The sequence below is a fragment of the Corvus moneduloides genome, chromosome 21, assembly GCF_009650955.1.
Source record: "Corvus moneduloides isolate bCorMon1 chromosome 21, bCorMon1.pri, whole genome shotgun sequence".
Classification (NCBI taxonomy): Eukaryota; Metazoa; Chordata; class Aves; order Passeriformes; family Corvidae; genus Corvus; species Corvus moneduloides.
In genome coordinates this window covers 1001230-1029019 of record NC_045496.1, presented here as the reverse complement: position 1 = coordinate 1029019, position 27790 = coordinate 1001230, and the positions used below count along the sequence as shown (strand labels likewise).

The window sequence follows — 27790 nt, the reverse complement described above, 5'->3', positions numbered from 1 at the left end:
AGGATGAAGGATCACTCCATTGCCTCACTGCACGGCCAGGGGAGCACCGTCAGCTCCTGTTTGTGCCATCAAACCAAGGAATCCCTGCTTTTAAGGGGTAACAGCAATTCCAGAGGTTAAATACACAAAAGATTGGAGTGAAGAGTAGAGACATGACACTGAAAGCAACCACAGTCCATTCTTTATTCCTAATTTCTGAGTTACCTCACACCTTCCATCCTGTAGATGATACCACAGCATTCGGTCACCTCTGCACACGTGGGGGCAAGGGGTGGCTGTCCCTAACCCAGACCCCAACTGTTTCAACCAGAGCAGGTGGTCAGTGAAGACCCTCACACCTCACCCCTGGGCAGCAGCTGCTGGTCTAAGTTCCCACGACAGCAAACAGGTAATGCCTGGCTCAGATCTCTTGGGATTCCAAAAGCCTGTTTAAATGCTTTAGTTTATGCCACAGTGGTAGATTGAAGCATGCAAATAGTGACCACTTTGCTCAGCATAAATACAAATATTCTCCAAATATTTATACCTGCTTTCAATTCATACAGACTGTTCCTCCATACAGGAATGAAGTTGCTCAGAACTTAGTATCTGTGCATCATTTTTAATCCATGCCTGATTTTGCTGAAGTTTCGCTTTTTTTTTTTTTTTGGTTGAGAGTTTTAGAGGCAGAATTGCAATACAAGATGGCAGCTGAAGGAAGGGCAGCCCCCACTGTTATCCCTGGCCCCGATGTGTGCCTCCCCCAACAGAGCCCCGTGCCCATTACCTTTGCGGTTCATGCCCATCTGGAGGCACTTGAGCAGCCGGCAGTACTGGCACCTGTTGCGCTGCTTGCGGGACATGACGCAGTTCTTGTCCCGGCTGCATCTGTACACCCGCTTGTTGCAGATGCTCCTTTTGAAGAACCCCTTGCAGCCCTCGCAGGAGATGATCCCATAGTGCAGCCCCGTGGCCCTGTCCCCGCAGATCAGGCAGGTTCGCTGATCCACCCGCTCATCTGCAAGGCAAGAGGAAAGGCTTTGAGGAGGAGCCCGCAGCTTTTGTCAGGTCAGTCTGACTGAGGGGCAGTCACTGCCAGCCCGTGCAGATCCATCACGCAGCACTGCAGGGGCAGCTCCATCCTTCCCTTTGCCACAGCCAGGCAGGGCCCTTGGGGCTCTCCCCAGCAGCCTCCATAGAGTTTCCTGCTGCTCTTAGCAGAGACGAACAGAAATCTAATGGGGAAAAAAGGGGTCTAAAATGTCCCACCTGAACCGCACAGAGCGGGGCGTGCAAATACAGAAACCTGGCAGACACCAGAGACTGTGAAATCCTGTCACATCTCAGAGTCCAGGGACACCTCCAGGCTTCAAAAGCCCCACTGCACAAGCCACTGCCCAGAACCCAAGAGAACATCATTAATCGTACAGTTAAGCCACAGTGATGTGATTTTACTGATCCTTTTCCAAATCTTTGGAAGGCTAAAAATGTAAATTGCAGGGCTTTCCACAACAGGAGCTGTCACATTAAATTCAGTATTTTAAGACTCTAACGCTGCCTGAGAGAGAGAGCAGAGATGATGCTTGGCTCAGTGAGATCCAGACAGGGATGTCAAACAGAAGGGAAGAAGTAAATGATGGTGAAGAGACACAGGTAGTTAACCAAGAATATCATCACCTCATACTGCAAAGGGAGGCCTAAACCTTGCTTCAACCAACAGTCAGCTACGCTTCAAATAATGTCAGCGAGTCACACCAGCAGCTTTTCCTGTAGCAGATGTTTCACAGCCCAACACAGTTTAACCCCTTGCATGCCAGGCCAAGCTGCCTCCAGCCCCCACCTTGTGTTTTAACCCATTAAAATCCCAAAAGTTGCAAACAGATATGCACAGCAAAGGTGGGAGCTATTCAAGTACATTCAGGGACACACAAATTTGCAGTATTCCAGTATTCTCCATGGGGCTGCTTTCCCAAATGTCAAGCAAGCATCACCCAGATGAGTAGATCACCCTGGCTGAGCCAGGGAACACTCGGCTGCTTCTCACTCCATCACACCTTTCCTAGGGATGCTGGTTAAACCAGGTTGTTTTTGGTGTTTGTTGGCCTGAAGGGCAGAAACACCCACGACTGAGGCAGGACCTGGGAGGTGGCACCGGCTCTCTGCGGCTGCCTGGGGACAGAGCAGGGCACGGCAGCTTCCCTCGCCCACCAGCCACACTGGCTGCCAACAGGGAGCTCAGACTGGGCAGACACACAGCTGTACAAACCCACACCGTGCCTGGGGTGCTGCCCACACCCACTGCTCCCCTTTGGATATAGACCTTGAAAAACCCAGCCTTTGGATGGCACTGGCTTGTGAAGATGAGCTGAGTCAAACTCACTTCAGCACGACAACATCAAGCCTGACTTTCCTCATTTAGATTTGACCAGGGAGTTTTCTGAGACAAAGGTGTTTATCTACGGGATGGATTTTTGGAGCAGCAGGAGGTAGGAGTCACAGTGAAGTCTTCTCCAGCCTCAGTAAAGCCCAAGCAAGCTGACAAACCAGGGTGTAGCTTCTTACTGCTGCAGAACATGTGAATGCAATAGAAATGAATGAGCCAAATGTATTGGGATCAGAAATTAAACCAGTTTTCAGTTACACAAGCCAAGCAAAAATCTAAACCAGCTGCTCCTACTCACAAGCAGCTTTCTCCAGAGCTTAAACGCAGTAGAAACCAGAACCAATCTGTGTTAATCTCTAAAAGGTTTGCTATGCACAGCATGCACATTTGCACTGTTCTACAAATTTCACTGTTATAAACATTAAAATAAGAGGATGACCAAAGGAAACACAAACTTTAAGTGAAGGAACATTCCTGATTCACACCAAAACATTCCCAGTTTTACAGGACAGACCACCTCAGGTATGTGCTGAACCCAAAGGAATGTGGGTACAGATCAGGAGCGAGGCTATCTAAGCATCTCTGAAGGGAGGCAACTAAACATGACTTTGTAGTCACCAAGTGCATAATCTCCACCTTCAGCAATCTGATAAACGCGGGGAGGGGGCCAGGGATTAGCCAGGACAGAGGAGTCCTCTATCTGCAGGGTTTAGCTCAGCCTCAGATTAACTCCTGGCCCTCCCCCTACTCCCACAGCAGTGCCATAAATCCCGGGTGCCGGGGGATCCCGGGGTCAGCAGCAATGGCTGGACTCGCCGCTGGGCACGGGGAGGCACGGCCAGGCAGGACCAGGGAGCCAGGGAATCACCACCGGCATTCACATGGCTGAAGGCAGGACACCCTGGATTGCTCCAGCACCACGGCACAGCCCCCGGGGCTGGCTCACTGGGCTCCCTCCTCACCCGAGAAGCCGCAGCTGAGGATGTCAGTGAGGGCTCATTTCCAGGCACAGCTTTTTTTGTTGTGGGAAGAATAGGGCCGTCACCCAGCCAATGTGGGAAGCCTGGATGATTAAAGCGAGGAGGAATCAGAATCCTTCCCCTGCCATCCCCATCTCCCCAGTCGAAGGGCGAGATGGTGTGAATGGCCCCCTGGCCACAGGAACTGCACACACCTCCAGCAGAAACCGTTCCTTGGGTTTCCAGATTAAGATTCGCCGTCGAGCAGCGGCACACACCGTGAACAAAGACACAGACCCCAGGGACCACAGAGGTGTCCCTGCTCCCCACAAACCTCGCTCAAACAAAACTGGGAGATGAAAAATGATGGCCTATAGAAAGTCTTAGAGGTTTAGATCTTTAAAAAAATCCTACAGGGACCATAGCCAGGCCCACGTTGCTCCCCTGTGCCCACGGGTTTGCTGCTCCTGACCTTTGCCAGTTTTCACCCCATGTAATGCCTGGTGTGGGTGAAGGATGGGAGAGGTGGGGCAGAACCACAGTGAACTTCACAGAAATGGTAAAGCACAAGCAAATCTAAAGCAGTTTTACACTGAGGGTGCTCTGAACTCCCTTAACCTTGAAATTTCACTAGAATATCAAACCAGATAATAAGAATAGCCATTTTTAAGCAAATAAGCCCTCCCTCCTCCCTGTCTCTGTCACCTCTTGTCTCACTGATTCCTCTGGTTTCAAAAGCTACACACCGCAACACAGATTAAGACAAAAAGCAATTGATAAGAATTTTTTTCAAATACCTGTTTTATTTCAGAGAGAGAGCTGAGGAAGCTTCCCCCTGCCGCCCTCCCCAATTTTCCTGATGAGTCTTACATTTAACAAACTCATACACGGGATATTCTGGCTTTGTTCTCCCAACCCATTGTAGCAGGGGCCACTAAATCAAACAGTTGCTGCTACGACAAAAGCACTCACAAAAATCTCAACCTCATCTTGAACCCTGAAGATTTTTATGGCTACTCCCTTGCTAGCCCCTCCCCGAAGCCACATTAAAGGATGTATTGTTTTCAGAGGTCATGGTAGGTTTCATACCACATACAATGTAAATTCTCCAAGAATATGATGATGTTACACAAGAATCACACAAGATGGAGTGAAAAAGAGAAAAAATCTCCTCTCGTCTATGTTTTATAAAATAAACAGTAAAAGCAAGACATTTAATTTTTCAGGAAACTTGCTTTTCCCCTCAGCAAAATGAGCAGTCTTGATAATTTTTTAAATAACATTCCTATGAATTTCCAAAAGGAAATACCTTACGATCTTGCTGAAACACATGGCAAAGACCCATACAGAAAGCACTACAGCACGTGAATGAGATTCTAAAATACACAGCAAATAAATTAAAGCACTGGGACACACACCCAGCACGCCCCTGTCACTGCTCCCACCTGTGCCACTCCTGTGGACAAACACCCCGAGCAGGCGACCGGGAAGCGCCGTCGGTGCTGGGAATGGGGGAGCGGCACTGCCGCATTCCGGGAGGGGACCAGGAGCTGGCTGCATCTGCAGGTCCCCAGGCTGCCAGGGGGTCACACCCACCCCTGGAGACTCAGTTTAAAACTCTACAGCAACTACAGCTCCCTGTGAGATTTACCTGGGAAATCTGACGGTGTGTTGGTGCAGCCGGCTTGTGGGATTTTCCATATCGGTGCTTTACCATGGAAGAGAAACAAAGACTTTGTTTCCAAGAGTAAGGCCAAAAGTGAAGGCACAACCCCTCACCCAAACCCCAGGACAGACCGTGCTGGGATTTGGCCTGGCTGGAAAGCAAGAGGGAGAATGCAGAAAGCTGCTGCCGGCAAAACTTCCCTTTTATACAACAGAATGTGAATTTACAGCTTAAGAAAATCTTACATAGCTGAAAAGAAATTACAGGCAACACTCAGCACTGCAATTCATTAATATATTTAACATCTTTTCAGCTGCGTGCCAGTTATGTGCTTCTTGATTAACTGACCCTATTGCAGCTGCCTGCAGCACCCTTTAGCTGGGTTTAAATCTCAGGCTGCTAAATACCAGCTGTTTGGGGAGGGGGGCAGAGGGAGAGATCTCATACATGTGTTACTTAAATCCCAACAGCATCTCACTCCCCTCCCTCCTCTGATGATGCCTCAAACACAAACAAACATGTTGGGGTTTCTTTTTCCCTTTATTTTTCCTAACGATGTTTTTCATTGTCAATTTTTAGTTCCAAGAAAACCATCCTGTGAAATTCAAACCCCAGAACTGGAGGAACTCCCCCTTCACTGTGGAGCGCTGCATTGTCCAAACAAGCCCACCCCCAAACCAGGCGCCTTTGCTTCAGGGGCCTTTTTTTTTAAACTTATAATCGATGAACACAGGGATTAAATTTTCTGTGCGCTGGCCCCTGCTCGGGACGGCAGTGAGCTCGGCGGCAGAGCCCGTGGCCGGGCGCACAAAGGGCCGGGGCGTCCCGCTCCTGCTCCCCATCGACCCCGCAGATGGGGGTCCTACCCCACGCTGGAGGCGGGCGAAGGCTCCGCGTCCTGCCTGGCCAGCCCAGCTCAAAGAGCAGATTGTGCTGCCCCGGATCAGGCCGGCCATGGTGAGAGCTGAATAGAATTAACCCTCTGTGAACTAAAACAAAAACATTTGTGTGCCCAGCTGGGAGAAAGGTTAATTTAAATAGACAAGCCCCCCGAAAAAAAAAAAAAAAAAAAAGAGGAGGGGAAAGAAAGAGGCAGCCTGCAACCTTATTCTCTGTACTGTAAAAAGATGTTCTACACACAGAGAGTCTCATTTTAAAAAGCAGCGAGTACTGGAAAGAAAAGAGGAGAAATGCTACACTAGAGGAATGGCCAGTGCCATCTCACTCTGCTCTCCCTTTCCAGTAATGAAATCCCAAACTCACGGTCTTATTCCACCCTGATTCTGTTTCTGCCCAAGCAGAGTACAATCAAAAGAAAATCCCCAGAAATCATCAGCTGCTCCTTCTCGGCTCGGTATAAATCAAGAGCGTGCAGCTGATGAAACCCATCACCCTTCCCCTGCCTGGGACACATCTCCATTTGCATATCAAAAACTCATCTGTGAAATGCAACTTCTCCCGGGCAGGGGAGCCCCGGCCCCGCCGCTGCCTCACCCCGACACCAGCCCCGCGCCCCATGGACCCCACGTCTCGGCGGGCCGGAGCTGCCGAGGGACACGGGGCGCTGCGGGACCCGAGCCCCGCTCCATTGTGCGGGACGGGGAGAGGACGGATCCTTCACTCCAGCCAGTTGTTGCACAAAGAGTTTGGAACAAAAGCCCGCACACCAAAATGTGCCCGATGGCCGGGACCGCAGCTGGGGACAGGCACGAGGGTCTCGGTCGCGCTGCCCACGCTCACAGACCTACTCCGAGTTTAGTCGCTCTCCCAAGTGATCAACTTTCGCTGATCCAATTTTAGCAAAATAAAGCTCCCTGCCCTCGCTCCGGCGCGGCCGCACGCTCTGAATTAACGACTGGGTTAGACTAGGGTGGGTTTTTTTTTAATTGATACATTACAAAGCGGTAAGATGAGGACCTGACTTACCTGCCCTAAAACCTACTCTCCTGGCCCTGCTGAAGCTGTCTAGATGTGCAACCACTGAGAACGATGCCAAATTAAGAAAATCTGAAACTAACCCCACCTCCAGCAGTCCGGGCTGCGGGAGCAGGGCCTGGACACGACTGAAACAGTGACTTGTTCAACGTGTGTTACCAAACACGCAATGTTCTCTCCTGAAATATTTCATTCTTATTCTTAAGATGAGCTTTACCGCTATCTTCAGTCACAGAGAGGAAAAAAAGGCTGCAAATACCGGGGGGGGCAGCGCCGGTGCCGGGAGGGTGGGCGCGCGCTACCGAGCGCCTCCGTGACCCCGATACTATCCATAATTAATAATACCAAAAAAAGCTCCTCCAGATGGTCGGAGGGATTAGGAAGTTTAAAATATAAACAAATTAAGCCACAAAACAAACTAATGCCCTTTTTTTTTTTTTTTTAATTGCATAATCCCGCTCGCAGCCCAGGGCTACGCTGCCCGGCCCCCGCGCCCCGGGAGCCCTGAAAAGGCAGGAAAAGGGGAAAGCCCGCACGGCTCCTTCTCCCGGCAGTCCCGCAGCCCGCGGTCCGAGCCCCGCACGCCGCAGCCCGCGGGCACCGGGACGGGCGGCCCCGGCCCGGGAGCGGCCGGGGGGCGGCGGCCCCGGGCCCGCGCAGCCTCCGGCGGCACCGCCTGGACAAAGGCCCGGCCCCGCTCACCTTCCATGCAGGTCGAGTCCCGCTTCATCCCCGGCCGGCTCCTAGGGCCGCCTCATGGCGGCGGCGGGCGGGCAGCCCGGCTCGGCCATCGCCGCCGCCGCGGGCCGCCCTATGCTAACGACGTGATGTCAGCGCCGCCCCCGCCGCACCGGCCCGCGGGGGGCCGCGCCCCCGCCCGCCCCGCCGAGACACCGAGCGAGACACCGAGCGACAGACCGAGCGACAGACCGAGCGAGACACCGAGCGAGACACCGGCTGACAAACCGATCGTCTGACCGACAGACTGAGCGACAGACCGACCGACCGACTGACAGACCGACCGACTGACCGCTGCCCCTGCCACGAGGCATAGCCTGGGCAGTTGCCACGAGCCATCAGACACTGGCCATCACCACCAACCACTGGCCATTTGCCACCAGCCGTTGGCCACCAGCCATTATCACTGGCCACCACTTTGCGCAGTCCTTTCACCAACTTCCCAGGGAACGTGAGAGAGCTGTTCACTGCGGTGTGAAACAGGAACCACCAACACACGCATCAACAACATCCAGGGATCCCCAGTATGAAAATACAGGTTGCCCAGAGCAGCTGTGGCTGCCCCATCCCTGAAGTGTTCAAGGTGAGGCTGAACAGGGCTTGGAGCAACCTGGCCCAGTGGGAGGTGTCACTGCCCATGGGAGGGTGTGGAAGAAGATGAGCTTTAAGGTCATTTCCAACCCAAATCATTCTGAGATTTTGTGACTCTATGAAAATTATTTCTTTGAACTGATAACAAGTATTGGCAAAAAACTTATGTTTAGTTTTGATCACCAGTGAAAAGCAGTACAGACACAGGCAGTACCAGCCAACAGGCACAGCTCACAATGCTCAGGCCAGTGCCCTCAAGGAAGCCACTTCCCATGCCCAGGCCTGGCAGAGCACTGTGAACATGGACTGAGACTCCCAGTTCCCCCAGGACTGGGAATTCGGGTGCTGCCTTGGTGGTGGTCACTATGGGGCAGGGGACTGGAGTCCTCCTCACAGGGGTCTGCACAAGTGGGATGCTGGAGTTAAAATGGAACACAGTAAATCCATGACTGATTTAGCTGCCCACCTCAAAACAGGTACCACTAGGCAGCACTGATCGTGGTGAGCCCTTTGTCAGACACAGACATGTATGTCTGCACCAGAAAATGCTTTCATGAAGCTCTTCTGCCCCTTCATCTCCCCCTGGGATGAACTCAGCCTGGGCTACAGTGTGTCCTTAGTGCCCAATAAACTGTCCTGGTGCTCAGCTGTGCTTGACCAGCCCAAACCAACACTCACCACACCACAGCATTTAAGGGAAGGCTCAAGAGCATTTCTGCTGATGCCCAATCCAGGCTGTCCTCCAGATGTCTGGATGTCTCAAAAGCCACAGTTTGCTTCTGTTCCTCATCCTGAGGACCGCAGCGCCCAACCGCGCTCTGAGAAATGGCTGGCTTAGAATAAACAAGGCACAGAGGCAACAAAAGAGGTCATATTTCACTCCATCCCAAGCCTGAAATTTCATTGCTTTCTGGTGACATCCAGCAATGCAAGTAACCTCGTGTGCATGCAGGGCAGAGCTCAGTGGTGTCCTGGCAGCCTGGGCACCCTGCTCCGGCTGGGCAGGGGATCTGCGGCTTGGGCAGGGGATCCGGCCACCAACCCCAACCCTTCTGTGATTCTCTCTACTCATAATCCTGTTTTTAACCCAGCATTTCTGCACAACAGGTGCATTTGCAGGGGCAAACTGTCACAAGCCCACCCCGCACTGCTTTGCTGATGCTGTAAATCTGTGCAGTTCCGTGTCAGTCCTTGAGACCCTCATGGGACTGACCTCTCCTTTTTCACCGTGGCAGTCACCAAACCCGGGCTGGGTGAGGAATGGTGCCACTGCCCTCGCAGTGCATGGCCAAGGTAAGCCAGCCCTGGCTGCACTATTGACACAGCTGTTTGCAATTGTGCTGCTCCCAAAGCTCCACATTCTTCATCCCATGTGAGCCCTTCGCTGCCTCCCGGCACCCCTTGGAGAAGTGTGACCAGAATGCAGAATGCTTATTTTGTAAAGCTGCAGCGTGGTGTGGACACAGCAGGCTGAAATAAAGCAACTTAATCTTGAGATAACACAAAGTTGCTCCCACAACTGCTGTTAGGACCCAAAACAGATACACCAAAAAAATCCCAAAACAAACCCAAAAAAACCCCCTCCTAATTCTGAAACTGCAGTTACAGACAAAACCTGGCTGGGAAAAATGATAATTGCCCAAACAACCCAAATCTTCCGAATTATTCACTACTCACATTAAATACACGTCAATTTATCCATAATAAATCCTTACAGGCAGAAAATAATTACAGAGATCTGAAAGTGTTCTGTAAAATCAGAGGCCAACTGGGAATGGGCAGAGGGCAGGCAAAGACATGAAAAATGAGTTCTGTTGTCTGACCCAAACAGCCTTGCAGCAGGTCTGGGCAAAGGAAGAAGAAAGTAGCTGGTTCTTATTTGAGCCTGGATCAGCCAATTCCCACCCCAGACAGAAAAACCTGATGCTGCTGTAACCAACATCTAAGATTTTAGAATGACACCAGTTCGTAACAGAAAAAGCCAAAAGCATTGCCAAAAAGTGGGCAAGTGCCACTGCTGCCTGCAAGGGATTTATTGTCCTGATGTTAAAGCCATAAGGAACAAGCACAGGAAGCAAGAGGAGGTACTGCTCCTCTCCCCGGGTGCTCCCTGGTCATGTGCCATGAGACCACCATTCCAAGGGGAAGGAATTCTCAAAAGATGTGACTTTTTCAGAAATACGGAGACAAACTGGTGTCATGAGCCAGTACCAAAATGGATAGAACAGTGCCAGTCCACCCCAGCACAGGTCTCCCAGGACACTCTCTGCCAATACCATCACCTGCCACAGCCGATCCCAAAATCTTTGATGAAAACCCCAAATTTGGGCAGAGCAGGGTTGGCAGAGCTGTGTGGCCCCCCAGGACAGGGGCAGCCGTTCCTTGAGCTCTTGCTCTCCCACCCACGGCCACAGTTTCATAATTCCCCGTGCTTCAGCGAGGCTTTGCCCATTTTCATGACAATCGGGGCTCTGTTGTGTCCCTGCAGTTTGAGCCATCAGCCCCTTTGTGGCAGGAACAAAGTCCGGGCTGAGGATAACAAAACCCAGCACATCTTGGCGCTGAAGGCAACAAACCCAGGGCTGCCCCCACACCACTGAGCTGGCCACGGACCAAACTACAAGGGGATTTGATTTCAAGCAACAAACAGATCCTAAGGAAATACCCGACTCCTGGCTTAGTTTTCATTTTACCAACAACGGTGCCGCCGGCAGCACCTCTGCTGTGCAGCGCCTGAGCCCGTGCGGGTCAGCAGGCACAGGAACCTGGGGATCGAGACCAAGCACCCGCAAGCAGAACCAACCTGGTTTGCAAATGTAGCTGAATAAATGATAAAAATTCAGATTAACACATCTCAACAGCCTCAGTACTGTGGATGTTACTGCTTTCAGGCACTGCAGTGAGAGAACTGGTTGGAGGTAAACACAGCGTGTACTTTCCCCAAAAGGTCTATTCCACTCACGATGCATGCAGTTATTTCAGAGAAAATTTTTTAAATTAATATAAAATTGCTTAGAGGAGCTATGGAAGGAACTGCAAAGAATGATAATAAACATCCACCTGATGTCTGAGCTGTTCTGTGATAATGGTTTAACAACAGATCGGGTAATTCCTCTCCTCCCTGGTGTTAAACATACCAGGAGTGTGGTGTTAATAATTCTAGTGAAGGTGGTCACTTGGTGCACATAAAATTAAGCAATTTTCTCCTTCTTACTAGTTTGATAGGTCATTGTATAAATTGAACCCTTCTATCAATTTCCGGTTTTATCTGTTTATTTATATTTTTATTCGCCTGGCTACCGAATTTGCCGTCCCAGTCAATTGAGCAGTTACAAGCAGCGTTTCATTGCACCTCGCTTGGTGGGTGACAAACTGCAGAAAGCAGCTCTGTGTAACAGAGGAAAAGGCAGGGGGGAGGTTAAGGGCTCCTCAGAGAGGTCGCCTTCAGAGGAAAAAAGGAAAACAAATGGGATTGTAGGCATGAGAAGTATATGGCTTTACTGCCTTAGTGGGAAAGTACAAGAAAGGAGAATTGCAAAGGGAGAAGCTTTACATTTCTATGAGGAGGCAATCGAGCTCCATTCCCTTCCTATGGGATGGCTCCATCCATTCTGAGAGTGCATCTCCTGTAACTCCCAGTAACCAAATCAGGTCGCACAGCATTAGATCATACTGGAAAACACGGGGAAGTCCTTGGGCTGGGCCCCTGTTACCAGCGAGAGCCTCACAGAGCCCCGAGCACTGCATGGCTGGAGCAGCAGCCGGCCCAGGGCAAGATCCGACCCTTGCACCTCCTCCTGTGGGCAGTTGTTTCTGCCAGGGGTCGATATTCAGGCACAGAGCCCACAGCAGGTGCAGCAGCGGGGCTTTGTCCCGGCGTGTCCCACCGACAGAACCAGCGCACCCATCAGCCAGCACGGGCACAAATGAGCCCAAATCTCTTCATCCAAACCTGGGCAGAAATGATGTTTAGCAGGATGCAGGAACAGAGGAGAGGCCTGTAGGCCAGGAGGCAGAGAGTATCTCTCAGGTTTGAAGAGGTGGGAAAAGTTCTGTGCATTAAAGTGATAAACTGAAAAGCCAAAAGATGATTTTATGCCTGACTTACACAAACTGTGATCACACAGCTACCCCAGTCTGCTGCAGTTGCTGGTGTTTTTAATAATAGCAACAACAGACCAAGTTTGTTATTCTAACTGTAGTTATTATAATTCTGGACAGTATTTACAAATTCCAGCTTGGTGGTGAGCAGCAATTTTTTGAATACCCAGGGAAAAACAAACAGACAGTGAGGACATTTCCTCGAATTTCAGGTCAGATGGCAAAACGAAGAAAAAACCTTCAGAATTACAACTGCAGCCAACACGTTGCTGTGACTGCAGCGGCTTGGGAGCTTCTTTGGATCATTAGGTGCTGGTGAAAGTCCCGTTTGGGAATGTCCTGGCTGCTCCATGCCTCCTACACCCTGGTGAGACTCCAGAAGGACGGGGAGGTGGCACATGGTGACAGCACAGAGAGACGCGGGCCATGTGTGGGACGAGGCCGCGATGCCGAGCACAGGCCGAGCATCCCTGTTGTGCAGGGCTGTCACCAGGCACGGAGAAACGCCTGAATTCTGTGGGAAGAGAGAAAACATCGACGGATCCGCATCCTTGGGCTTTACAGCAAGTGTAACACGTGCTACGCTGCAGGGTTCCTGTGGGGTCAGCGGCCACGGGCCCGGCCCCCGCTCGGTGTCCCCGCGGGTCCGTGCGGCCGGCGCTGGACGGGAGAGGGCAGCAGCCGACCGAGGACACGGCGAGCGGCACGGCGGGGGCGGGCACACCGGGAACGGGGCCGGACACACCGGGAACGGGGCCGGACACACCGGGAACGGGAGTGGCACACCGGGAGCGGGGCCGGGCACACCGGGAACGGGGGTGGCACACCGGGAACGGGGCCGGACACACCGGGAACGGGGCCGGACACACCGGGAACGGGAGTGGCACACCGGGAGCGGGGCCGGGCACACCGGGAACGGGGGTGGCACACCGGGAACGGGGCCGGGCACACCGGGAACGGGGATGGCACACCGGGAGCGGGGCCGGGCACACCGGGAACGGGGGTGGCACACCGGGAGCGGGGCCGGACACACCGGGAACGGGGGTGGCACACCGGGAGCGGGGCCGGGCACACCGGGAACGGGGGTGGCACACCGGGAGCGGGGCCGGACACACCGGGAACGGGGCCGGGCACACCGGGAACGGGGCCGGGCACACCGGGAGCGGGGCCGGACACGCCGGGAGCGGGGCCGGGCACGCCGGGAGCGGGGCCGGGCACACCGGAAACGGGGGTGGCACACCGGGAGCGGGGCCGGGCACACCGGGAACGGGGGTGGCACACCGGGAGCGGGGCCGGACACACCGGGAACGGGGGCGGGCACACCGGGAGCGGGGCCGGACACGCCGGGAGCGGGGCCGGGCACACCGGGAACGGGGGTGGCACACCGGGAGCGGGGCCGGGCACACCGGGAACAGGGCTGGGCACACCGGGAGCGGGGCCGGGCACACCGGGAACAGGGCTGGGCACACCGGGAACGGGGCCAGGCACACCCGGAATCACACCCGGCTCTGCCCAGGGCCGCCTCAGCCGCTCCGCGGAGCGAGCACGGCACCGATGCGGATCCGGTTTCAGCACCAGCTTTTGTTGTCCTCGCAAGGCGCCCGCTCCGGCCCCGGCGCTGCCCCGAGCAGCTCCGCAGCATCCTCCCCTCCCGGGTGCCGCAGGGCACCGAGGCACTAAAGAGTCCCGCTCACGGGCTGGATGGCGCTTCGGGTTTAATTTTCTTGCAATTAACTGTTCTGTCAGTAGGAGTAGCTATTTAAAATGTCCCTTTCCGCCCCCAATCATCTTTGAGTATTCGATTTAACTTGTTGAAGTTTGTAATCCTATTTTCCTTTTTTACAAAAATAAAAAAGGAAAAACTGATCAGAAATGTCCTCCCAAAATTTACAAAAGTGGAAATAAAATTATGGAGGAAGTACCTGTCATACCCTGACAATACCCCCAGACTTCCTCTTTGTATCCATGTAACCAGCCAATAATACATCCATGCAGCAAACAGCATATTCCACTGAAAAAACCACATCACCCAAACTTCCAGCTTCTGTCAAGAACCTCCTGCCAACACCTCAGCTTGGAGACTGAGTGATTTACCATCTACAACTATCTATAAACAACAATTACTTCTTAAGATGAATTCAAGCTTAAATGAAATCATGAAATGTCAAAATCTATGGAAAATATATTTATTAGAAAGGCAAGGGCAACTGAAGAAAGAGAAGGTGGCACTGGCATGGGACAACAGCGCAGGAGAAATCCCCATACTCAAAAAATCCTTGTGTAAATTCAGCTTCCTTTCTAGAGGGCCTCAAAGCAGCAAGGAAAGGCAACCAGCATGGAGGGTGGCACAGTGACACACCTGGCCCTGTTTTAGGGGGATAAGGGCCCCTAATTTGTCTCGGGCTCTGCATCCCCTTTCTCTGTCCAGCCATAACCTGAAGTGCCCAGCTCAAAGATGCAGAGGGGGCTCCTCTAGAAAAATGCTTTCATCATTTTAAGTTTCTGCTATTGCAGATGTGAGGAAAATGTCCCCATGAGCTACACAGGTTGTCCTGGCTGCAAAGTCGAATCTTTGTGTGTACAGCAGGGTGTGGTTCCAGCATAACACTGCAGAGGAGAATGGTGCTTGGGAAGTTACATCTTTGCCTCCTGTCCAGTGCTTTGGGCCAGCCTGGAGATCTGGGGCATTTCTGCACTGCTCTCCCCTCCTACTAATAATGGTTCCAATTCTGAACAGGGCAAGAGCTGAATCCCGAAAAAATACATGTTACCTCCCTGTCTTCCTTCTGCTAAACCCGATCCTCATCCTTTCCTTCTGATAAACTGGATAATTTATACGTCACCTGTACCAGCAGCTCCCAGGCCCAGATACCACCCACCCCAGTTAGCACGAGGTTCCAAATTAAGATGTACGTGACTGCAAAGAGCCAATTTTATTAGACAAACACTAGGGGAAAAAAATCTTCCATCCTCCTCTCATTCGTGAAGCCACACAGGGCAAACTATTCCCATGCCTATTCCTGACAGGGAGCGAGGCTGCCCCAGCACGGGGGCTGCTGCTTTGGGTGTAAAGGCTGAATCGAACATGCAGTATTTAAGACAATTAGGTTTTCAAAGAAACTACACTAAACATTTCTTTCATGTGTAATCAAATTATGTTAAAGAAAACCTCATAATTTAAACCATTCCATTGGTCAGCTCCTATTTGTTTTCCCTGCACCCTCATTTTTGCTCCAGATCTGTCACATTACATTAACACCTTTCCTACTCACTGCCTACAGAAATAACAGCCTTCGACATGCCTGCACAATCCATTTGTCCTGCTCTAATTACTTTTTGACATAGCCTCTTCTGCTGTTATCTTGCCTTTTCTGACCTCTGCCTGTATTAAAGCCATTTAAAACAATCTTTAAACTCGGTATTTATTGTGATGTGTCTTACATGATACTGCTGGAGTATCAGGCAGCAACATTTTGTAAATCAAATATTTAAATCTATGGTAATACGATAATGTACTTGAGGAGGAAAGCTACTGCATAGTGGCAAGAGCTACAACTGGCTGCTCGTAACACAAGCCCCCAGGACTGCAGCACATTTTCAGGATGAAATTCCTATAGTCATAAAACTGTTCTACATAAGGAAGCTGCTCAAATCTGCTCTTCTGTGTACTAGGAATTTCCCTTAAATTCACAAATGGGGAGGAAAGCAGGAGAAACTGAGAAAAGTGGTCATCCTGCACAAGAGAGCCCGAACAACCTCCAGACAAACTGAGCAGACAGGAAGAGGATCAGGCAGGGTGCACTGACAATGTAACCCATGACAAATCATACTCTTCTTCAAACCCACAGAAGAAACCATGAATCTCTAATCCCAATATCCCTCTGTTTTCATCAAGCCCATTCAAAAACTGTGCCCTCATTTTCTTTTGTGGTGATTCACAGAAGATGAGCCTCTAATTACCAGCTACTTCCCCAGCTGAAGCAGCGGAGGATCTGCTCTGTGCCAAGTGTCTGCTTTGGAGTCAAGAACTTTTCCACATGGTGGAACTAATTCTTTGGATATCAAGTTGATCCCAATGTACGGATGTCTCACGATACAGTCTAACTACATCTTTACATGCTATTTTCCACATGATCCAGTCTCGTGCTAACTTAATTGGTATCTAGTCAATATTTTACTCACATTTAAAGAGATTCCTCCAACCTACATTTGGTCTGGTTCATTTACAGGGTAATTATCCAGCTCACACCAAGTCTGGCCTTCTAGATCCAACCAGTGCAGACACAGGCACAGCTCTGCTGGGAAAGCACAGCTCTACACTTTGTCTTCCAGACGACAGCACTATAAAACCAACGGGGGACAAAACCAGATTCAATTAAAATACATTAAATGCAATGCAACAATTCTAGGATTTGTCATAGACATTTTATTTCTCTGAATTCCTCTGACTGTGTCCTCAGGACATTAAATCCCATGAATGCTGTGGAAAGCTCTTCCCACAACACTTCCCTATGCTCATTTTTATTTTCCTCTTTCTCTTTCCTGTCAGCAGCCCTGACCACAAACCTCAGCCTCATTAAGGCATCTAAACAGAGAAGGGATCCATGGCTGCACAACCAGGCCAGTCTGCTCGAAAAGCAGGAGTGTGAGACAATGCTGTGCTGGAGCACAGCTGATGGAAAGGTTTTTCAGCGATGGCTTTTGGCAGGACATTCAACAGCAGGAGTGGGTAATGCCCGCAGGAATTGCTGAAACAGTGAGGATTTAGGGAACCAAAAGCAACAGATACCAGTCCTGGAACCAAGGCCACAGAGATCCCCAAATTTCGTGCCTCATGAGTGAAGAGGCTCCAAGCTCCTCTGTACGGTGGCACAGAGCAGCATCTCTTCCCAGCCGGCTGCGGAGCAGCTGCCGGCGGAAGTCGGGGGCTTAATTCCTTGTGCAGGAGCCTCGTGCTCGGAGGAGACCCATGCTAGGACTGTGATCAGTTCTTAACAGATGCCTCTAAATTGCCTGCTGGAGGAATCCACCTCTCCCCGTGACTGCCCGGGGACGCGGCCCCCGAATTAGGGGGGTTGATTTCCCCTCATTAAGCCTGTCCTGAGCTGCTCTCTGCGGGAACCGTCCTCGCCACAGCTCCCACTGCAGCTCCAGAGAAACCCTGGAACTCCACGGAACCCCTGCTACTGCCCTGGTTTTCCTGGCTTTGGGAATGTGAAAATGGCAGATTAGCTAAACCAAACAAATTCTCCCGGTTGCTCTTGGGGCCGAGGAGCGGGTGCAGCCGAGGCCCCACTCACAGCACGTCTGTGTGTGCAGGACAGACAGACGGACAGACAGAGCTGCCCTGCTCTCTGCGGCCTCGCTGGCTGCCGACCACGGCCATAAATCCTTCCCAACGCAGCACAGCGGGTTTAGCCAGAGGGATCCTCTGCAACACGAGGTGCTGCAAGAAATGTGAGAGGGTTTGAGAGGAAACATGTAAGATTCAGATTTGAAATTAAAATGATCTGCCCCAACAACAACGCCTGGATTTCTGCATTAAATTTTTGACATTCCAATGGCATGATATGTTCGTGTTGCTCACCCAAGATAATCCCACGCATTTTTTCAGAAGTTAAAAATTAAAATCTGCATTAGGGTTTTTATCATATATCTTGAAAACAAGGCAAATAGAAAACTCCCAGTGCTCACCACCAGGCATCTTATCAGCAGAAACTACAGGGCTCTTTGTGCTGTGCTGTGATGACTTTGCAGCACACGTACTCCTGAAAACAGCCCCTGCTACTCACAGGAGAGACACCCTGGATGCTCAGATCCACGGATCTCACTGCGAGGTGCCACACCGTGTGTCAGAACAGCCCAAATCACACAGAGCAAGTTCCTATGCCAAATTTAGCAAACTGCACTTGGACTACGTCTATAGGAGCAAAATAAGATGTTAGATAAGGGCCACACCGGGGTTATGTACACTCAGTATTTGGTTAAATCAGGAATTAGACTTATGAATTCTAGAGACATGAGTGTCACTTAACAAAACAGAACATAAATACCCACAGAGCAGTGACCCTCTTCTTTAAAGCAAAAGACATCCAGCTTTTCCTGTGTGAGTCTTGCCAAAGACTAATTACATTATTGCTTGTTATTTGTAACAAAACATAAACATTTTCCTTATGCCCTGAGACAGCAATCACAGAGGAATCCGTACACCCTCACCTCGAGACACACTGTCGTGTAGGGATACAAAGCTCTCTGATCTAGTCTCATCCACCCACTAAATTGCTCCAAAGTTTGCTTGCACATATTCTCTGCAAGTCCAGGGACAAGCTGCTTTCTGCACTGGCAATACAGCGAGCAGGGTGACAGTCTAACATGGTGTCCTGCTGAGATCCAAGAATAGCAATGCCTTAAAAGGCAGCGATGTTGAGATCACAAGGAAAAGAGAATTAGGGCACAGCTGTGGAGTTCTGTAGGCTAAAACATAGACTCAATATGTCAGAGAAAATTAAATCACAGAGCTACATGTAATTTCTAGTCTCATTTGGAACTTTGCTGTAGCTGTGCAGAATTTGTGCTTGGGTCATACATGTGAGTCACCGCGTTTCTGCACACAGAAATAAAGCATGGAATTAATTTTAAAAGAAAAAACAAAGGGGTTGTGTGGCACAGTAACACAAAGAGCTATGTTTGGAAGGATGTGTACATGCTACCGCAGCTCACACACACTTCTGTGGGCAGGTCTGGGGGACAGACAGCAAAGCCCCAGCCCCACCTCAGATGACACAGCCTCACCTGCAGCATAAAACAAACTGACCTGACGGATCTGAAAAATGCCTGTTTTCCTGTGGTTGCCAGATAAGTGAAAAGGACCCTTCCTCAAAATTGAAGGTATCAGAACTGATAACAAACTTTAGCATAGGCTTTTCCCCTTGAAGCAGTGATGTCACATTTTTCAGATCAGTATCTAGATATAAATTTCCCAGTATTTCTTTATCCTTGAAGGCCAGTACCAGCTCTTCTTCTGAAAGCATTCAATATCCAACAGAATACAGTCCATTATCCTCTGCCAGTATCTACTATTGCAATCTGTGTCCAACTAATGAATTTTTGGGATGTCAGGGTCCGTGCCTGTTGGTGCAAGAGCTGTGCCTTGAGCCAGGGACTTGGTGCCTTCCCCAGTGTCTTCTGCCCAGCTCCAGACAAGCCTCCAGAAGACAGCACAGCAGAGACCAGCACAGAGTGGTTTGATGGTGAGAAGTGTGGGTTCCATGGGAGTCCCTGGATGAAAAGCTGGCCTTTAGGCAGAGCAGGAAGGGCTCTCCTGGCCAAACCTGGACCCAGGGAGCAGCTGAGCAGTGCCTCACACGCACAAGAGACCAGGCTTTACCTGACCAGCAGACCAAAATTCTCTCTTTAAAAGGCTCTGAAGGCCAGGGACAGATAAGAGAGAAGACGGAGGAGATAAAGCAGTTGGCAACAAGGGAGCAAAGGACTGATTGGGATGAGGTGTAGATGGCCAGGCTTTCCTAAATCCCTGGTACTTGAGCACTACAGTGGTACAGAACAGCAAGAAAACAGAGGTTGGAAGCTGCACGTAACTAGGACTGTGTTTAGCTAAGTGTATTTCCTGTGGAGCTCACAGAGCACGGTGCACTCAAAGCTGGTCTGTTGCCATCAGCCATCCTTTGTCCCTAAAGAGGTAAATAATACCTCTGATTTGTATATAAAGTTCAATAGCTGCTAATGGTTATGCTTGAGCTGCACACGGAGCTGTGGACTGACATCTCCAGGAGTCAATTCCTATGAAGGGATAGTACATTAAGAGATTTTACAAAGGGGGAGAGTTCAGCAGCCAACAGACAGGGAGAGGTGAAAACGAGCCAGGGAGGGACGTGCAGGGGCAGCTCAGTGAGTGTCTGGCTGGGGGACCAGGCTCAGTGGGACAGGAGCTGTCGACCCCTCCAGATGATCATTAAGGTCCATTCCAACCCAAGCTGTTCTGTGGTTGTATGACCCAACTCCTGCTGGAGTTCCAGAGCTGTGCGCACGTGGCACTGCTCGGGAGAAGGAGGAATGCACCGTGATAGACATCACACGGGGAAGGAGATAACACAGGAGCGCAGACGAGCAGGAGGGATGCGTGAATTCAGCCCGCAGCGATGGAGGAGAGCTCTTCTGGAAACCGCCAATACCGGGAAGGGTTAACAGGGCAGTTCCCGAGCACAGGCGCTGCACGCAGGGGCACACGTGCACACCACGATCTAATTAACAGAGAAAATGCCAAATGCAGCAGATGAAATGCTTTTCCCGAGCAGAACTATGTATTACCTACTTTAAGCACAGCCCGGTTCATACATATGCAATGTTCTTCACAAACACCGCACGCGGTGCGGGAAACACTCCCGTAAATGAGGATGCAAAAGGAGGTCACTAATTCTCCTGGAATATCTTTGGGAGCAGGCGGAGGCAGCCCCGCACGCCATCCCTGCCCATCCCGGCCCGGCCGCCGCGGAGCAGCCGCAGCCCCGCGGCCGCTGCCAGCGCCGCTCGCCCTGACCCAGTTTCCCGCAGCATTTCTGCATAGCGACAGAGGTCCGAGCAGGACAAGTGTCACCTCCCAGCCCACGGGATTCTCCATTTCCTACTGCTTCGACTCGATGTGCCCAGCCTTTACACGCAGGTACACACAAGCACGGCATTGCACATAAATGTAAGTAAACACAGGAAGAGAAGGAATTAGAACAACAACAAAAATCCTGTTCTCGTACACAGAATATTCCTCTGAAGTAGATACAGGGCTGTGAGAGTGGCTACATGAATATCCATCCCACGGACCCTCCCTGGGAGAAGCCTGGCAGTTCCATTCTGGCCAAAGCTCTTTTAAAAGGAGTTTGCTCGTTTCTGGCTGGTCTGAGCATTCCTGTTGCCCTGAACCATTCCTGCTTTCATTTCCACCAAAAGGAATCCTATTTATTGAGCCACCCAGAAAATTACAATTCCTTCATTATCCCCAGCCAAAGCTCTGACGCTGTGAGGAAATGCATTTTCCCACCCCAAGCCCCGCACACCCCATGTACTGTCCTATTTCCTACTCCCTCAGCCCCTATGGAATTACAGTGTATTGGCTGCAGATGAACTGGCAGTTCTCATGTCATCTCAAGGCTTTTTCTTTTTAATTTTTTTTTTCCTAGGTGAAGCATCTATATTTCCTCTGTTCTGCAATTTTGTGCCGAAACTATAACAAGCCAAAAATCTCTTCAATGGGAAATTTCACAAACGGAGGATTATGACTTCAGCTCCAGAATAAGCAGCAGGAGCAGATGGAACTCTTCAGAAACAATGATTCCATTTTCATGCAAATTTCCTTAGTAGTTAAAAAAAGACGACGAAGAAAAAACCACCAAGATATCAGAATGGTCTCTAAATGGAAGGTTTTTGAATGATGCTAAAAGCAAAGGGCTGGTAGCTCTCCAGAGTCCCAAGCATTTTAGCGGCAGTCAGGGTGAAAAAAAACCATGACAAACTAAACCCAGACTCCGTCCCCACTCAGAGTCAGGATAAGGGAAAGGGAAAATGGAGTGAATGTGTATTTTAGTTTTTATGATTTTCAACATCCTCGGCTTTGTGCTAATGCACACTTCAGAGCTAATTCTTATGCTCTTTAGGAGCACAGGCTTCATTCATGAAGCAGCATGACAAAAATTCTTTATCCACTTGATGACTACAGAAGGTGACAGGCACCGAGAAGCAGCCAGCCACGGGGACCCTGTCAGAGTGCTAACCTGCAGCGCTCCTCCTCGGAGGACAGCGCTCCCCTGATTGCAGGAACACAGACATGCATATTTCATAGCCCAAGTGTGGAAACGGAGCCAATTCTTTTGTTATTAATACTGGCAGCATACCCTAAAAAACAAATAATGCAGAGTTAGCAGACCCTGTTTCTGGCTCTTCTACTGACTTCTTACTCAGTTTTGGTCTTGTGCCGTAATTTCCCCCTTGTGTTTACTCCCCAAGTGAGAGAATTCAAGCTACTCCTTCACTCTCAGCAGGGTGAGGACAACTGGCTTTGCACAACAGAGTGTGACTGTGCCACACTGTCGTACCAACCACTGTCCAGCTGTGCATACAGAACACATGCTCACGGTAGTATATGGAATAGTCTGGAAGGCCCAGGGAATTCCACTTTTACAGGCTACTCTTTTAAGCTGAGGTTTTAAAGCCAAGAGGAAATGATACGCACAGAGGAGCAGGATTGCAACAACCCAGTGCAGTTTGTCAGGGCTTCCCCCTGCACACGGACCAGGGGAAGGTGCAGCCAGGCCTCTCCCCGAGCAGAGCTGCAGCCACCAGACACAGGGAGCCAGGACAAATCCAGGTGCCCCTCCTGCCACAGTTCCTCCCTGATGCCACTCCTGATGTTTTGAAGTGAGGCTTCATAAGTGCCTATCAATTCTATCAAACAATTTCTATTTCAATCAGTTTCACATTGATTTTTAAAATTTATTTTATCATTCCTTTTTCATGCAAAAGAGATAAAAATTTGGCTTCAAATAAGGCTGCCAAGAGTAAAGGTCTCTGAGCCATGTGTTCAATACCAAGAATACTTCTGTTTAATCCCATTCTACCTACACTTATCCTTTTCATCATGTCATTGGCCAAATCTTTTCACTTTGAATTTGCTCTTAAGCTGAATCTCTTTCCTTCCTCATCAAGTTAGATGGATTTAAGCAATGACAGCTATCAAAAGGACAGAGCACATACAAAGTAACTCCAAAAATGTGCTCAACAAGGGTTTTTTCAAGCTCTTCCCTTGCTTACTTCTTAGCAGAAGGATGTAAAGAAACAATTTCCTCAGTTAATCCCTCCTTGACCCAAATTAACTTTTTCCAAACTATTTTCCTAAATAACTTTACAGTCTTGCCTGAACGAACTTGACAATAGGCACATTTCAGTCTCCCAAGGAAAGGAAGAGAACAGCAATGGGGAGGGATAAGAAGATGACTTAGCTGGTCTGACCAGCACAGTGCTGCGCATTGGGGTGCGGGAAGATGGGAGGTTTGGATTAACACTCTGGATTTCTCTTTATTTCTCAATAAAGATGACACAGGAGGAAAAAAAGACATGTATCCTTTAAGCCCCCACTTCTTCACTTGCTGGTCTTTGCAGTATGAAGAGAAATGAGACCCATCTGCCCCGGGTCTCGCCTGTCTGGATCAGAGCATTGGATCTGATCGAACTCATGGGAAGTCTTCCTTCCTCCTTCCCCTGTCTTGTCACAGCCTTTCTCCAGGATGGGAACTGCCAGAAAGACTCGAAGATAATTGGGGGAAGCAAAAGGGAGCACCAGCATTGCCTCTTCTTTAGATGCCTCAACAGATCTCCACCGCTTTTTCATTTTGACTTGGGTAAATTTTAAGCAGCAAAATGTAACACAAAGTTGATGACAGTCCTGTAAAATGGCTGAAGGGCTGAAAGCTGGGCCAACCTCCACCTCCTGCCCCCAGCCCCATCAGCACTGACAGGGTCCTGCAGGGCCTGGCTCCAGCGCGGAGGAACAGCCACGGCACAACGGCCTCGGCTGCAGTGCCCTTGCCTGGGGAACTTGTTCTCCACGGTTGCTCCAGCAGTTCACTTCCCAATGGGAAATGATGTTTTCCATAGATTTAGTGAAACACGGTTCTAATTTAGTAATCGCGATGTTCATCCTACTGAGCAGGACCGAGTGTTTTGAGAATGAGAGCAAAATAATTAGGACGAGCCTCAAAATATTCGAGCGACTCAAACATTTGAAGATCACCTCTGATGTGGGGACAGAAGGAGGCACCTGGAGATTGGCATGTGGTTGTGCTTATACGTTGTGCCAAAACCCTGTTCCCTTTTCCAGACCCTAACATTTCATACTTGAGGAGTTTTATAGTATTTCTGCTAATCTTAAAATGGGTTCCATAGCTGTTCAGATACCTTGTAAAGCCCATGTTACCCAAAAAAACCCACTCTTATGGATTCATTTTTTATTTTTCATGAATAGGATCAAAGATACTGCATGTTTTTCAGCCAGGAGCCCACTCTTACCCCAGCAAGCACCAGAATATGTATTTTAACAACTGCATCAACTACGTTTCAGGAGTATAAGTAAATGACTCAAGAAATGAAAGCCAATCTTCAAAAGAGGAGGCAGAGAGGAAGCTGTCTGGGAACTGGAGAAGTTACTACAACGGTGATTGTGGGAAGAATGGACAGCAGATACGAGTTATCTCCTTCACACTCATGACAGGGAGGTGGGAACCTCTTCATCCACATCAACAGCAGCTGCGTGACAGTGATATGAGCCTGGGTCACCATTAAAGCAGCATGTCAAGCTTTTTTTTTCTTTTTCTTTCCAAATTGCTTCCTTTTGGATGAGTTCCATGTAACTGTCATTTGTTTTCTCATTTTGTTTTCATTTTCCATTTATGCATTCATCCAGCCCCTGAGGGGGAATTCTACAGAAATCCGTGTCAAGAATGCCCACAAGGGCTCTCTGATCCACCCCTCCCATTCCTCCATGTCCCTCCATGACAACATGGCACATCCGAAAAACTCAACAAGCCTGACCAGCAAAGGGCAGGAACTGCATTGCCACTGTGGCACCTTCCCTTCATCTGCCACCTGCAGCTGCCCCAGTGCACGAGCCCCGTGCCAGGGTACTGGGGCTGCCAGACCCACGGGAACCCAGAAACAGCAGTGGGTTACTGCAGTTGCTACTGAAAGCATTTTTACAGCAGCAACATACAGAGAGAGAGAACAGCCATGCAGTGTCAGAGAATGAGAACCTGTCCTACGGTACGGGGTCGTAGGTCAGAAGGGACCTTGGGAGTCACCCAGTCCAAACTCCCCTCCAAGGAGGGTGTCCAGGGCTTTGGTCTCCCCCTCTCAAAATGCTCTCAGAGAAGAATAAAAGGTCAATAACTGAAAAAAGCAGAGAAAAAAAGAACACTAAGAAACCTGGAAGAGAATGAGAAGAGAAAATGCAACACGGACATGGACTTCTCCCCACTGCTCAGCCCTGGGTTCCCTCTGAAACACTTAAAGAAACAAAGTTAGTGTGTCTTAGTGCAATTCCAGAGACATCCCAGTGTCTTGTTTCACTTTTGTAGCACAGGGAAAGGGTGCAGACGAGTTGTGGGAGCAGCTTTGAGTTTTGTCAGTCTCAAACCACTGAAACTAGCAAGGTAGTGGAGTTCATTCATCATCAGGTGGTCTCATTGAGAACGTGCTTTAAAGTGTTTTATTCTGTCCTGCCATACAAACGGGAACGGTTGTTCTCGCTGTGCTAAAGAATGGAAAGGAAACAAACACAAGCGGAAAATCTCCTCGGTGCTACGTGTGGCTCAGGGCAAGGCTGCCAATGAGATTTGGTGGGGGCTGTCCTGCCGCTCCAGAGGGGACAATCCCGAGGTTTTCCAGGAGCCCACAGCGTCCGTTAAAGGCGCTGGAGCCGCTCGGTGGCACCTTTTAGGCGCCTTTAACTGCGAACACGAAGTGCCCTGGCGCTCTTGCCCGGCTCTGCCCATGCTGGCGACGGGGCCGCGCCGTGACCCAGTTTCCCAGTGGCCCAGAACGCCCGGGGATAACCCGGCCGGGGGCTCGGGGGCCGGCGGACCAGGCCCGGCCGCCGCCCGCCGGGGCCGGGTGACACCCCCGCGGCGGGACCGGCGGCGGGCCCGGGCGGGGCTCGGCCCCGTGGCGCGGCCGGGGGGGCTCCGGCGCCGCAGGGGCGAGGGGCAGGTGCGGGGCAGGTGCGGAGCCGGGCCCGCCCGGCACCCAAACAACCCCGGCCCTGCGCCCGCCGGCGGGGCGGGACGGACCCTCCGGGGCGCGGGCGCGGCCCAATCGGGAGCCGGCCCCGCGCCGCCGCAGCCAATGGGCGCGGCGGCAGCGCGCACGTGACCGGGCGCGCGGCCGCCCGTCAGCGGGCGCTATATATCGGGGCGGGGGCGCGGGCGGCGGCGGCCGCGGGGGCTCGGCGGGTCCGGCCGCCGCTCCCGCCCCGCCCGCGCCGCGCCGGGGCCGCCGGTCAGCGGCGGGAGCTGCCGGACCGTCCGCACCGCCGACAACTTTGGGGAGAGCGAGCCCAGCGCGGAGCCGTCCCCGGGAGCGCCCCGCCAGGTAAGGCGTTAATCCGAGTCCCGGCGGGCCGGGGGGAGCAGCCGGGGGGGCGGGGGTCGCGCTGCGCCCCGACCTGCCGCCAGTTGGTTTTTTTTTTATTATTTATATTTTATTTTTCCAGTCTCATTTCTGCACGTGCTCCTTTGTTCTCCAACAGAAGCGGTTTTTTTTTTTTTCATATATGTATATATATATCCGTTAATGTAACGCAGCTGGAGCAGCCGCTCCCCGCCGGTACCGGGGGAGGGGGGAACAGGCAGCAGCTCCCCCTTGCTCCCCCCTCCCCGCTTTATTCCCTCCTCCCCCGAAGAAGAAGGAGAAACTCGAGCGATTCCGCAGCGCTGGAAGTTGCTCGCGGGTCCGGGTCGGTAACCAGACACGCGTGTCGCCCGAGGGCTGGCGGGGAGGAACTGAGCCAGACGGGGACACAAAGGAGGGGGGCAGCCCCAGACACGCCGTCCCCGCCCCGCGGCGGCAGCGCCCGGCACCGCCGAGACCCGGGCGGGGACGGCGAGGAGGGAGAGGATGCCCCCGGTCCCCCCTTTTGTCTGGCTTCGGTGGCACCTGCGGGGGCGAGCGCTCGGCCGCCCCGCCCGCGGACCGTATCGCGACCGGCGGCGGATTAGCGACAGTTGTTGTGGTCGGAGAGGGTGAGACAGCCCCGGTCTCAGCGGTTTGGTTCTGTGGCCGTGCAGGGCTCGATTCCATAAGCCTCATGTTAATTAACGAGATCATTAAAAATACAAAAAAACTGCAATAAAATGAGCCCCGATGTGCAGTATTCCCCCAGTTCTTGCTCCATCACACTCGGAATTTTTATCATAACTTGCTCTAGAAGAAATTTAACATATTTGCTCCCAGACTGTCGACAGTGATTAGCTGTGACGCTTGCAATGGACTCTATAGAATATCTAAAAGAAATTTAATGTATTTACCCCCCCAAACCATCTCCAGTGATTTACTGTGATGATTGCAATGGGCTGTGTATACGATACCTAAAGAAATTTAACTTATTTTCCCCCGCAAATCCTCTGCAGTGCTGCTTGGGCTCTGTGCATGATAAAATATGTTCAATGTACACTTAAAAATCTGGTATTTTTAAGAAAATAATTTTCATAAACTTTTCCTATCGTTTCCTCAGCAAAAACAACCCATTATGAAAGCTCTAAGTAGAATTCTTCCACAAGTTTAGTAAGTTGAGAAGAGGATGATTTACCCTCCTTGTTTTGTCCAGGAATGCGAGATAGCATATTTTAAAAGTTAATAAGTATTAAAAGCCACGAGGAGCAT

At 51.0% G+C, this 27790-nt stretch overlaps 1 protein-coding gene and 1 long non-coding RNA gene across 6 annotated transcripts in view; one reads left to right on the top strand and one right to left on the bottom strand.

Annotated features, from left to right (window-relative positions):
* Positions 1-27790, bottom strand: part of NR6A1 (nuclear receptor subfamily 6 group A member 1) — a 76758-nt gene that overhangs the window by 18373 nt on the left and 30595 nt on the right. For 3 of the 4 annotated variants that reach the window (XM_032130783.1, XM_032130784.1, XM_032130785.1), the window contains one exon: positions 767-997. In XM_032130783.1, the coding sequence (XP_031986674.1) occupies positions 767-997 (231 nt within the window). Of the gene's footprint in view, positions 1-766; positions 998-7624; positions 7726-27790 lie in introns of those variants that run through there. The other variant, XM_032130786.1, reaches the window with a different exon arrangement.
* Positions 26372-27790, top strand: part of LOC116454323 — a 28578-nt gene continuing 27159 nt past the window's right edge. For both annotated transcript variants that reach the window (XR_004244063.1, XR_004244064.1), the window contains exon 1: positions 26372-26500. This is a non-coding gene — a long non-coding RNA (uncharacterized LOC116454323). The remainder of the gene's footprint in view (positions 26501-27790) is intronic.